The 12,481-nt window shown below is 45.7% G+C and overlaps 1 protein-coding gene across 2 annotated transcripts; it reads left to right on the top strand.

Annotated features, from left to right (window-relative positions):
• The first annotated feature begins 2,433 nt into the window (after positions 1–2,433).
• DNAAF2 (dynein, axonemal, assembly factor 2) lies at positions 2,434–11,920 on the top strand. Of its 2 annotated transcripts, XM_011956918.1 has the most exons (3): positions 2,434–4,408; positions 8,939–9,082; positions 11,078–11,920. In XM_011956918.1, the coding sequence occupies exons 1-3, from the start codon at positions 2,522–2,524 to the stop codon at positions 11,561–11,563; spliced, it is 2,517 nt and encodes an 838-aa protein (XP_011812308.1). In that variant the 5' UTR covers positions 2,434–2,521; the 3' UTR covers positions 11,564–11,920. The 2 variants fall into 2 exon arrangements, with proteins under 2 accessions (XP_011812308.1, XP_011812309.1); XM_011956919.1 differs by lacking the exon at positions 8,939–9,082.
• Positions 11,921–12,481: the final 561 nt, after the last annotated feature.

The following is a 12,481-nucleotide window of genomic DNA, read 5'->3' on the forward strand; positions in this document are numbered from 1 at the left end:
ACTCTAGTAAATAAACATACTTCCATATGATCATTTTGAATGGTTGCACAAAATTCTGTTACGTGGCTCTACCAAAACCTGCTCAATCAGTTCCATTGTTCAATTTGTAGATTCTTCTCAAACCTTTAGAATCATAAATGATGTCACCTTGAGAATGTTCTAAGAGTATTGTGTCAAATACTCTAAGGGCATTTGGGTCAAAAAAAAATACGCACATTAGAAAGGTTTTAGGCCAGGCACGGTGACTCATGCCTGTAATCCCAGCACTTTGGGAGGCTGACGTGGGCAGATCACTTCAGGTCAAGGGTGGGAGACCAGCCTGGCCAACATGGTGAAACCCCATCTCTACTAAAAATACAAAACTTAGCCGGACATGGTGGTGAGTGACTGTAATCCCAGCTACTTGGGAGGCTGAGGCAGCGAGAATTGCTTGAACCTGGGAGGCGGAGGTTGCAGTGAGCCATGATTGCACCACTGCACTCCAGCCTGGGCAAAAGAGTGAGACACCCTCAAAAAAAAAAAAAAGGGTTTTGGACCTGGTGTGGTGGCTCACGCCTATAATCCTATAATCCCAGCACTTTGGGAGGCCAAGGTGTGAGGATCATCTGAATCCAGGAGTTAGAGACCAGCCTGGGCAACACAGTGAGAACCCTATCTCTACAAAAACTTAAAAAATTAGCCAGGCATAGTGGCGCATGCCTGTAGTCCCAGTTACTTGGGAGGCTGAGGCAGGAGTACTGCTTGAGCCTAGGAGGTTGAAGCTGCACTCCAGCCTGGGCAACAGAGTGAGACCCTGTCTCAAAAATATATACATACATACACAAATGAATAAATGGTGTTGATATAATTGCACAACTGCTCTCTAGAAAGATTTTACTAAAGTCTACTCCCACCCCAAGGAAACACAATAACTACAAGGATCTTTGCTATTTTGGTAGTTTAAATGTGGTATATTTGCATTTTTATTATTAATGTAGTCTTATATGTTCACAGGCCACTGGCAATTATGAACACCCTGCCCATATGTCTTGCCCTAAATGAGTTTTTACTGGGTAAATATTATAGTGGAATCGCCAGAAAATGCAAAGGAGGAACACTGAGATTGAAAGGTTGGCCAGTCGCTCACATCTGTAATCCCAGCATTTTGGGAGGCCAAGGAGGGTGGATCACCTGAGGTCAGGAGTTCAAGACCAGCCTGGCCAACGTAGTAAAACCCCATCTCTACTAAAAATACAAAAATTAGCCAGGCATGGTGGCGGGCACCTGTAATCCCAGCTACTCGGGAGGCTGAGGCAGGAGAATTGCTTGAACCCGGGAGGCTAAAGCTGCAGTGAGCCAAGATCTCACCACTGCATGCCAGCCTGGGAGACAGAGTGAGACTCTATCTCAACAACAACAAAAAAGATTGAAATGTTGGTTTAGCAAAGTGAAAAAAACGCAGATAAACTTAAGTTTGGATTCGCCTGTTGAATACACTGGCTATGTGACCTTGGTTCAACTTCTCAGGTCCCATCTTCTTGTTTGTGAAAGGGGGATGAGGTTTTTTTTTTTGTTCTCCTATAAGTTATTAATTGGCAATGAACATAATGGCCAAATGAAGTTTCTGTTCAGCATGGGAGAAAGGGTGCTCCCAAGCCAAGGAGCTGGGATTCCTGCCAAGAGCAAAGAAATGTGACATTTTCCTTGGCCCGAGATAGCTTATTAGGAGCTCCAAGTACATTCTCCAGAAGGCTTTAGTTCCACCTGGCTGGGGAGGCCTCACAATCATGGCAGAAGACGAAGAAAGAGCAAAGAGTGGTGGCAGGCAAGAGTCGGGGATGAGGTTTTTAAGTGGTGTGAGCAATGAATGGGATAATGCACGTAATGCTGGAAATTATGACAGTTACTACAACAGTTATTCTGCAGAAGTAACTGCACCATGGCACAGGAATCTATGAAACAGAGAAAGTACGGCGGTGGGTTAGTTTGAAGAATCTAAGAGGGCTATTTCTGGCATTTCCACTATTCCACCATTATTTCCTTTTTTTTTTTTTTTTTTTTTGAGAGCCTTGCTCAGTGGCCCAGGCCAGAGTGCAGTGGCGCGATCTCGGCTCACTGCAAGAGCTCCGCCTCCCGAGTTCACGCCATTCTCCTGCCTCAGTCTCCCAAGTAGCTGGGACTACAGGCGCCCCCTACGCCCGGCTAATTTTTTTGTATTTTTAGTAGAGACGGGGTTTCACCGTGTTAGCCAGGATGGTCTCAATCTCCTGACTTCGTGATCCGCCCGCCTCGGCCTCCCAAAGTGCTGGGATTACAGGCCTGAACCATGCGCCCGGCCTATTCCACCAAGATTTCTACCCCTCCTCCCGAATGTTAGTGGTGTCACTATGGCAACAAGCACGCGCTGCTCAAGGCTCAATTTTCCAGCCGTTACCGACCTCCACCGCGTCACTCTCCGCTGCCCAGAGACTCTTAGGCGGATCCCCCAACCCAGTCTCATATTGATCCCCCTTGGCCAGAGGGCGAGAAGCCACAGGGCAGTATGGCCAAAGCGGAGGCCTCCTCGTCGCTGGAGGACTTAGACCTGAGTGGAGAGGAGGTCCAGCAGCTCACCTCCGCCTTCCAGGACCCGGAGTTCCGGCGAATGTTCTCCCAGTACGCCGAGGAGCTCACCGACCCGGAGAACCGGCGGCGCTACGAGGCAGAGATCACCGCGCTAGAGCGTGAGCGCGGGGTGGAGGTGCGGTTCGTGCACCCGCAGCCGGGGCACGTGCTGCGCACCAGCCTGGACGGGACACGGCGCTGCTTCGTGAACGTCTGCAGCAATGCGCTGGTGGGCGCGCCCAGCAGCCGGCCCGGCTCCGATGACGACCCGGGTGCAGCTCCTGGCAGTCACTGGTCCCTGCCCTACAGTTTGGCGCCAGGCCGTGAGTACGCGGGGCGCAGCAGCAGCCGACACATGGTCTACGACGTGGTCTTCCATCCAGACGCGCTAGCGCTGGCCCGGCGGCACGAGGGCTTCCGCCAGATGCTGGACGCTACGGCCCTGGAGGCCGTCGAGAAGCAGTTCGGCGTGAAGCTGGACCGCAGGAATGCCAAGACCCTGAAAGCCAAGTATAAGGGGACCCCCGAGGCTGCGGTGTTGCGCACACCCCTGCCCGGGGTCATCCTGGCCAGGCCTGAGGGGGAGCCGAAGAGTCCTCTCCCGGACTTCCCCTACCCCTACCAGTACCCAGCAACTGCCCGGAACTCTGCAACCCCCGGGCCCCGGGCGCCCTCCCCTCCGGAAGCGGCCTTGCAGCCCGCCCCCACCGAGCCCCGCTACAGCGTGGTGCAGCGCCACCACGTGGACCTCCAGGATTACCGCTGCTCCCGGGACTCAGCCCCGAGCCCCGTACCCCATGAGCTGGTGGTCACCATCGAACTGCCGCTGTTGCGCTCGGCCGAGCAGGCGGCGCTGGAGGTGACGGGAAAGCTGCTGTGCCTCGACTCCAGGAAACCGGACTACCGGCTGCGGCTCTCGCTCCCGTACCCAGTGGACGACGGCCGCGGCAAGGCACAATTCAACAAGGCCCGGCGACAGCTGGTGGTTACGCTGCCGGTGGTACTGCCGGCCGCGCGCCGGGATCCCGCCGTCGTCGGCGCAGTCGCCGCCGCCGCGCCGGAAGAGTCCTTGGACCCGTCCGGAACTGACGGCCAGGCCTGCGCTTCCGTTCGCGAAGGGGAGGCGGGACCCGCGGGGAGTCGCGCCGAGGACGGAGGCCGCGATACCTGCGTGGCTGGGGCTGCTAGCTCTGGGGTCACCACCGTGGGCGACCCCGAGGTGGCGTCCCCGCCAGCCGGCGCTGGAGAGGAGCGTGTCCCCAAGCCGGAGGAGCAGGACTTGAGCAGGCACGCGGGGTCGCCTCCGGGCAGCGTGGAGGAACCATCTCCCGGAGGAGAGATCTCACCTGGTGGCGGAGGCTCCCTTTGTACGTCCTGCCGGGGCCTTGCCTGGGAGTCTTATGCGGGAAGAGAGAGTGCGCGCGGAGATACCGGTGTGGAGACGCGCGAGGAGTCGGAGGGCAAGCGCTGCGAGCGCTCAGCCCGCGCCATGGGTGGTCCCGGGACCAAGAGCGGGGAGCCTTTGTGTCCTCCGTTACTGTGTAATCAGGACAAAGAAACCTTGACTCTGCTCATTCAGGTGCCTCAGATCCAGCCGCAAAGTCTTCAAGGAGATTTGAATCCCCTCTGGTACAAATTACGCTTCTCCACACAAGACTTAGTTTATTCCTTCTTTTTGCAATTTGCTCCAGAGAATAAATTGAGTACCACAGAACCTGTGATTAGCATTTCTTCAAACAATGCAGTGATAGAACTGGCAAAATCTCCAGAGAGCCATGGACATTGGAGAGAGTGGTATTATGGTGTAAACAACGATTCTTTGGAGGTAACAGTTCTTTCCAGAGTCCTCATATTTGAAATATCCCATCTCACTTTAAAAATTTGCTATTACGGGCCGGGCGCAGTGGCTCACGCCTGTAATCCTACCATTTTGGGAGGCCTAGGCGGGCAGATCACGAGGTCAGGAGTTCTAGACCAGCCTGGCCAATATGATGAAATCCCGTCTCTACTAAAAATACAAAATTAGCAGGGCATGGTAGCGGGCGCCTGTAGTCCTAGCTACTTGGGAGGCTGAGGCAGGAGAATCGCTTGAACCCGGGAGGCGGAGGTTGCAGTGAGCCGAGATCGTGCCACTGCAGAACAGTCTGGGCGACAGAGCGAGACTCCGTCTCAAAAAAAAAAAAAAAAACAACTGCCATTACGGGCACCCTTTCAGTTTATCCTAAACAAAGCATTTTCCATTATAACTTTTCTTGTAATAACTTGCACTGATGCACATGATGAAAGATGTCAGTGCTTGTTAAGCGTATTTTGAAAAAAAAAAAAACACGCATCGCGTCTGGTGGATGGGTTTCAGATCTTCAAAGTTACCTCGAATGCGTTGTTTCCTGAGGTCCATTGACTCGGAAGGAGACCTTTTTAAATGAATTTTCAGGGAGCCGTAGACCTCTGGAATTGTATGCAAAAAGTAGGGAGTGATCTCTTCCTGGGAGAAGGGCTATACTTTTAGTTATATTCTTAAAAGGGGTTTGTAACACAAAGAAGTTTAAAAAGCACTCTGTAATGGGCATTTGAAGTTAGTAAATCATTTTTTCCGAGCTTAGAAAGTAGAGAATAATAATAATTTACTTCCAGAGAGGAAAAGTAATTCAGCCAGTTACTTTTCCAGTTACTCACACAGTTATTATGTTCAAATGTCCTTTGGGCCATATGGTGCTGCTTAATTTTAGTCTAAGATTTTGGCGGGATTGTCCTTGGATTGGCGCTATATGAAATTGAGATTATGTCACTTTGCATCTCGTAATCATGCTTAGGTCCCTACCAATATTTAGCACAATGACTAGCATTTAACAAAGTGTGATAAATATTTGTTGAACCTAACAGTACATACGTTAACTGCACCTCTTCTGGGAAGAGGTTATTTTATTTATTTATTTTGTTGTTGTTGTTGAGACGGAGTCTGGCTCTGCCGCCCAGGCTGGAGTGCAGTGGCTCACTGCAACTTTCGCCTCCTGGGTTCAAAGGATTCTCCTGCCTCAGCCTCCCAAGTAGCTAGGATTACAAGTGCTCGCCACAACGTCCGGCTAATTTTTTGTATTTTTAGTAGAGAGGGGGTTTCACCGTGTTAGCCAGGATGGTCTCCATCTCCTGATCTCGTGATCCGCCCGCCTCAGCCTCCCCAAGTGCTGGGATTACAGGCGTGAGCCACCGCGCCCAGCCGCAAATCTTCTGTATCTTATTCATAACCATTTCTGTTATATATTCCTTGGGTTAACTAAAAATTAAAATATTTGGTGCATTATTTGCAATGAGTCAAAGATGATGTCTTTTTCCAGAGGCATGAACCTTAGAAATGCTTTTGATGGGGATGTTTCTGTAACACAGTGTTACTCTGGATCTTCAAATAATAGCAAGGCCAATTACTCTAAATGTAAAATTTTTCTATTCCCAAGGTTCACTTTTGTTTTGGTAGGTTTTCACGATTTTAAATACTGTTTAATGGAAGAAAAATATACAGCCAGGCATGGTGGCTCACACCTGTAATCCCGGCACTTTGGGAGGCTGAGGCAGGCAGATCACGAGGTCAGGAGATTGAGACCATCCTGGCCAACATGGTGAAACCCCGTCTCTACTAAAAATACAAAAATTAGCCGGGCGTGGTGATGCGCACCTGTAGTCCCAGCTACTTGGGAGGCTGAGGCAGGATAATTTGTTGAACCCGGGAAGTGGAGGTTGCAGTGAGCCGAGATGGCGCCACAGTACTCCAGTCTGGTGACAGAGCAAGACTCCCTCTCAAAGAAAAAAAGGTGTGTGTGTGTGTGTGTGTGTGTATGTGTGTAGAGAGAGTTTATTTGGGCCAAAATAGAGAACTGCAACCCGGGAGACACATATTCAAGTTGCCCTGAATATATGTTCCCAATAGAAGGTAACTTGAAACTTGTTTCTTTCTGATATTTTCTACCTATTTGGACCAAACAATGAGCTGTGTTTATTTTGTAATTACAAAATTTGCTTATATAAAAGTACAGAGGAAAACATTTTTATTTGGGGCAACAATGAACTGCTTTTATAAATTAAGTAATTTAAAATATGGTTATTCTCCCCACACCCTAACTATATACCTGTATTCACTTGACATGAACAAACTGCTTTGTGTTTGGAATTCAGGTAAAAGAGTGATTTTTGCATTTCCTAGTGATAGTTTGGAAATCTTTTCGTGTCAGCATCTCGAAATCTACCTCATTCTTTATTTATTTATTTTTGGAGACAGGGTCTCACTCTGTCTCATCCAGGCTGGAGTGCAGTGGTGCAGCATGGCTCACTGCAGCCTCAACCTCCCAGACTCAAGCCATCCTCCCAGCGTAGCCTCTGGAGTAGCTAGGACCACAGGTGCATGCCACCACTCCTGGCTAATTTTTGTATTTTTTGTAGAGACGGGTTTTGCCATGTTGCCCAGGCTGGTCTCGAACTTCTGGCTCAAACAATCCACCCGCCTTGGCCTCCTAAAGTACTGGAATTATAGGCATGAGCCACTGTGCCCAACCTATTTTTTTTCATAATTTACCTTTTCTCTGGAGCGTAGATTCAAAATGCCCTGAACATATGCTCTCTACTTCATTCTTTTAATAACTGTACAGTTTGCTAATGTCACACTGGAGTATCCCAGTGCTTAAAAATACAATACACTTCTTGACTGGGTGTAGTGGCTCACACCCGTAATCCTAGCACTTTGGGAGGCCAAGGTGGGAGGACAGCTTGAGTCCAGGAGTTGGAGACCAGCCTGGGCAACAAAGTGAGACCTGTCTCTACAAAAAACTTTAAAAAAAAATATTTTTTTCTTTTGAGACAGAGTCTCACTCTGTTGCCTAGGCTGGACTCACTGCAGTCTCTACCTCACAGGTTCAAGTGATTGCAGTCTTAGTAGAGACAGGGTTTCACTATGTTGGCCAGGCTGGTCTCGAATTCCTGACCTCAAGTGATCCACCTGCCTTGGCCTCCCAAAGTGCTGGAATTACAGGCGTCAGCTGCCACACCTGGCCCAAAAAATGTAAAAATTAGTTGGGCATTATGGCATGCACCTGTAGTCCCAGGTACCCAGGTACTTGGGGGCACAGGTGGGAGGATTGCTTGAGCCAGGGAGGTCAAGGCTGCAGGAAGCTATGAGTGCCACTGCATTCCAGCCTGGGCAACAAATCGAGACCCTGTCTCAAGGGAAAAAAAAAAAGGCTGGGTGTGGTAGTGGCTCATGCCTGTAATCCCACCACTTCGGGAGGCCAAAGCAGGTGGATCACTTGAGTCCAGAAGTTTGAGGCCAGCCTGGGCAACATGGCAAAACCCTGTCTCTACAAAAAAATACAAAAATTAGCTGAGAATGGTGGCATGTTCTGTGGTCCCAGCTACTCTGGAGGCTGAGGCAGGGGAGAATCACTTGAGCCTGAAAGGTCAAGGCTGCTGCAGTGAGCCGTGATTATGCCACTGCACTCCAGCCTGGGTGACAGAGCAAGACTCTGTCTCAAAAACAAAAATAAACAAAAAAACACACCACTTCTTTTAAATAAAATACTGTAATTAGCTCTTACCTGCCCAAGAACTATAAGGCAAACTGGTCACACAAAATTTGAATAGATCCTTTCATGTATATTTCTTAGCCACCTCATTAGGAAATGTTTTAAAGCTGAATTATATTTTGTATCTGGGATCCCATTTATAGCCCTAGAGATGATGTTATTCTTATGAAATACTAAAAGAGGCCAGTTGCAGTGGCTCACAGCTGTAATCCCAGCCCTTTGGGAGGCCAGGGCAGGTGGGTAGCTTGAGGTCAGGAGTTCAAGACCAGCCTGGCCAACATGGTAAAACCCCGTCTCTACCAAAAACACAAAAATTATCCCAGCGTGGTGGCGGTTGCCTGTAATCCTAGCTGCTCGGTAGTCTGGGGCAGGAGAATTGCTTGAACCTGGGAGGCGGAGGTTGCGGTGAGCCGAGATTATACAACTGCACTCCAGCATAGGCAACAGAGTGAGACTATGTCTCAACAAAACAAAACAAAACAAAACAAAACAAACAAAAAAAGAAAGAAAAGAAATACTAAAAGGTCAGATTTAATAGACAAAGTACCAAGACCTCTTTCTTTTAGGTTCTTTTCCTATACATTTATGTTTGTTCTCAGTACAACTCTTACTGCTCTGTACAATACCAAACTTAAATTTTTCCAAGACAGCTCATAGGAATAACATTAAAATAAACATTTTAAAAAATGTACCCCTGAACAATGTGAGAAATTTTGTGAGCTGCTTTGAGATACAACTGTGTCAAGTGTGACTTATAAGGCAGAATATTTTTTCCCTTTTTATTTTAGGAAAGGTTATTTGTCAATGAAGAAAATGTTAATGAGTTTCTTGAAGAGGTCCTGAGCTCTCCATTCAAACAGTGTATGTCCTTAACCCCACCATTAATTGAAGTTCTTCAAGTTACTGATAATAAGATTGAAATTAATGCAAAGGTAAGGAAGTTTGTGGGCTCTATAGAGGAGTAATGAAGCACAGAGTTAAAACCTAACAAATTATTGATTTCTTAATGTCATAACTTTAAACAAAATGAACAAATGGTAGAGCAGAGTGATGTTAAGAGAAGAAAAGTCTTTTTTTTTTTTTTGAGATGGAGTCTTACTCTGTCATCCAGGCTGAAGTGCAGTAGCGTGATCTCGGCTCACTGCAACCTCTGCCTCTTGGGTTCAAGAGATTCTCCTGCCTCAGCCTCCTGAGTAGCTGGGACTACAGGAGCGTGCCACCATGGCTGGCTAATTTTTGTATTTTTAGTAGAGACTGGGTGTCACCATGTTAGCCAGGATGGCCTCGATCTCCTGACCTCGTGATCCGCCCGCCGCGGGCTCCCAAAGTGCTGAGATTACAGGTGTGAGTCACTGCGCCCGGCCAAGAAAAGCCTTTTGTCTGTGTATTTATTATGTGCTAAACACTTTGCTGTTCATTTTCACGTCATCTCATTTAATCCCAAAATAACCCTACAATGAGAAACAAAGAGAGAATAACACTTAGGAAGTTTGAGTACTAGTCCAGGGACATACAATCTTTTTTGACTCTCAAACCATGGGAACTATGTCATAACATTCTTTCTAATTCAATCTTAATTTTAGTCATTTTTATAGTCTTCAGTATTGAAGATGCAAATAATTTAGTAACTACCACAATCGACAGACATATGTATTAGAAGGGCGGCTCCAAAAAATTAGAGGAATTCAAGAAAATTCAAGAAATTCAACAATGTGCTTATAAGAATAACAAATAGTTTTGTAGACCATGTTGAAAAGTATGGATTATTGTTGTGAAAGGATATAATCAGGATATTAATGCCAGGCTTACATTGTTAAAAAATGACTGGCAGTAGGCTAGGTGCAGTAGTTCACAACTGTAATCCCAGCACTTTGGGAGGCCGAGGTGGGCGGATCACCTGAGGTCAGGAGTTTGAGACCAGCCTGGCCAACATAGTGAAACCCCGTCTGTACTAAAAGTATAAAAATTAGCCAGCTGTGGTCGCGGGCACCTGTAATCCCAGCTACTTTGGAGGCTGAAGCAGGAGAATCGCTTGAATCTGGGAGGCAAAGGTTGCAGTGAGGCAAGATTGTACCACTGCACTCCAGCCTGGGCGACAGAGCCAGACTCAATCTCAAAAAAAAAAAAAAAAAGAGTGGCAGCAAACCAGTTGTGATGGTTCATGCCTGTAATCCCAGCACTTTGGGAGGCTAAGGAGGTGGATCATTTGAGGCCAGGAGTTAGACACCAGCCTGGGCAACATGGTGAAATCCTGCCTCTACAAAAAATACAAAAATTAGCCGGGCGTGGTGGTGCATGCCTGTAATCCCCTCTACTTGGGAGGCTGAGGCAGAATTGTTTGAACCCAGAGGCAGAGGTTTCAGTGAGTTGAGATTGTGCCAGCCTGGGCAACAGAGCAAGACTCCATCTCAAAAAAAAAAAAAAAAAAAAAGTCATCCTTCAAATGCTGCCTTTTTCTTTCTTTTTTTTTTTTCATTCTTTCTTTTTTTGACAGGGTCTTACCCTGTCACCCAGACTGGAGTACAGTGACACTTATCTCGGCCCAGTGCAACCTCTACCTCCTGGGTTCAAGTGATTCTCCTGCCTCAGCCTTTCAAGTAGAGGGGATTACAGGTGTGCATCACCACACCCAGCTAATTTTTGTGTTTTTAGTAGAGATGGGGTTTTGCCATGTTGGCCAGGCTGGTCTCGAACTCCTGACCTCAAGTGATCTGCCTGCCTTGGCCTCCCGAAGTGCTGGGATTACAGGCGGGAGCCACAGTGCCCAGGCTGGCGGATGAATTTTGACAGGGAAGCCTGGAAGTTTATCTGCAGTTGTGTAAGGGCTATTACCTCACAACTGTTAAAAATTTTATTTCCAGAGGGTAGTACAATTTAATTTTATATTATTTCAAATAATTATTAATTTGTTGTTTCTCTTGACACAGTTGCAAGAATGTGGTAACTCTGATCAGCTACAAGGAAAGGAAGAAAGAGTAAAGGAAGAAAGTAGTCTAACTGAAAAGGAACATATAGAACATTGTAACACCTCTACAACTGATTCTGATTCATCTATAGCAGTTAAAGCACTACAAATAGATAGCTTTGGTTCAGTTACATGCTTTCAACAAGAGTCTCTTGATGTTTCTCAAATGATACTTGGAAAATCTCAGCAACCTGAGTCAAAAGAAAAAAGTGCTACTTGCTCAAATGAGGAAAAAGATAACTTAAACGAGTCAGTAATAACTGAAGAGAAAGAAACAGATGGAGATCACCTATCTTCATTACTGAACAAAACTACAGTTCACAATATACCTGGATTTGACAGCATAAAAGAAACCAATATGCAGGATGGTAGTGTACAGGTCATTAAAGATCATGTGACCAATTGTGCATTCAGTTTTCAGAATTCTTTGCTATATGATTTGGATTAATTCTATATAATTTTGGACTTTTAAATATTAAGGTTAAAAAATGCCTGTATCTAAAATTGATTCTGTTAACTGTTGTCTTAAAACCAAAGGCATTAAAGTATAAAATTAAAATTTGCAATTTTTTTTTAAAAAATTGCAGTTTTGATTCTCATGGGGGAAATTGGAGATTTTTATTTTTTTTACCTCTGGAGTTTAAAGTTTCCTTATGGAGATAAGTTTGTGATTCCTGTAATAGATGTGTATATTTTTCTATTTGAGAGTTAAAACATTGTTTAATACAACCTGTGTATATATACTTCTGTGTTAAATTTTGCTTTGTCATTACTTTAATAAAATTTCAAAATAAATATTCACTAAGTTGTGTTTGTCAAAATAATTCTCAAGAATGCAATTAACTGGAATTGTGAGTACATGTGTCGGGGGTAGAATTTCAAAACTGTTTCTCAGTCTCACTAAATAGGACATATTTAAGCTTGAAATAGAACTTAGAGGGGAAAGAACTTTACTAACCAATATTAATCTAAATAATTACGATACAAATACACCAGATAAAATACAGTATTTTTCATCAACTCTATATTTTACTTTGTCACACAAACTATATATATTTTTGTCACAGAAAGTATATATAATAGATTTAGTTATTTAGTAATGATTTTGAAAATTCAATTTTGAAGAATTTCTTGTAAGTTATTGAAATATTAAAACATCTTGTGGTTTTATAGAAATTTAAGAGTAAAACTGGAATTTTTAAAATCTGGCAATTTGCTCTGATGGGAAAATTGCCTTCATTATATTATTACACACACAAAAAAACAAAAAAAGCCAGTGTTTCCTAATCACTTTCTTTCTTTCAGAGATAGGGTCGGCCAGGCACAGTGGCTCACGCCTGTAGTCCCAGCACTTTGGGAGGCCGAG

Source organism: Colobus angolensis, unplaced genomic scaffold (assembly GCF_000951035.1).
Source record: "Colobus angolensis palliatus isolate OR3802 unplaced genomic scaffold, Cang.pa_1.0 Scaffold428, whole genome shotgun sequence".
In the NCBI taxonomy this organism is placed as follows: domain Eukaryota; kingdom Metazoa; phylum Chordata; class Mammalia; order Primates; family Cercopithecidae; genus Colobus; species Colobus angolensis.

Coding starts and splice junctions, on each gene's coding strand:
- DNAAF2 (XM_011956918.1), top strand. CDS start 2,522: ATGGCCAAAGCGGAGGCCTCCTCGTCGCTGGAGGACTTAGACCTGAGT. Junction 4,409..8,938: donor TAAACAACGATTCTTTGGAG/GTAACAGTTCTT, acceptor TTTTTATTTTAG/GAAAGGTTATTTGTCAATGA. Junction 9,083..11,077: donor AGATTGAAATTAATGCAAAG/GTAAGGAAGTTT, acceptor CTCTTGACACAG/TTGCAAGAATGTGGTAACTC.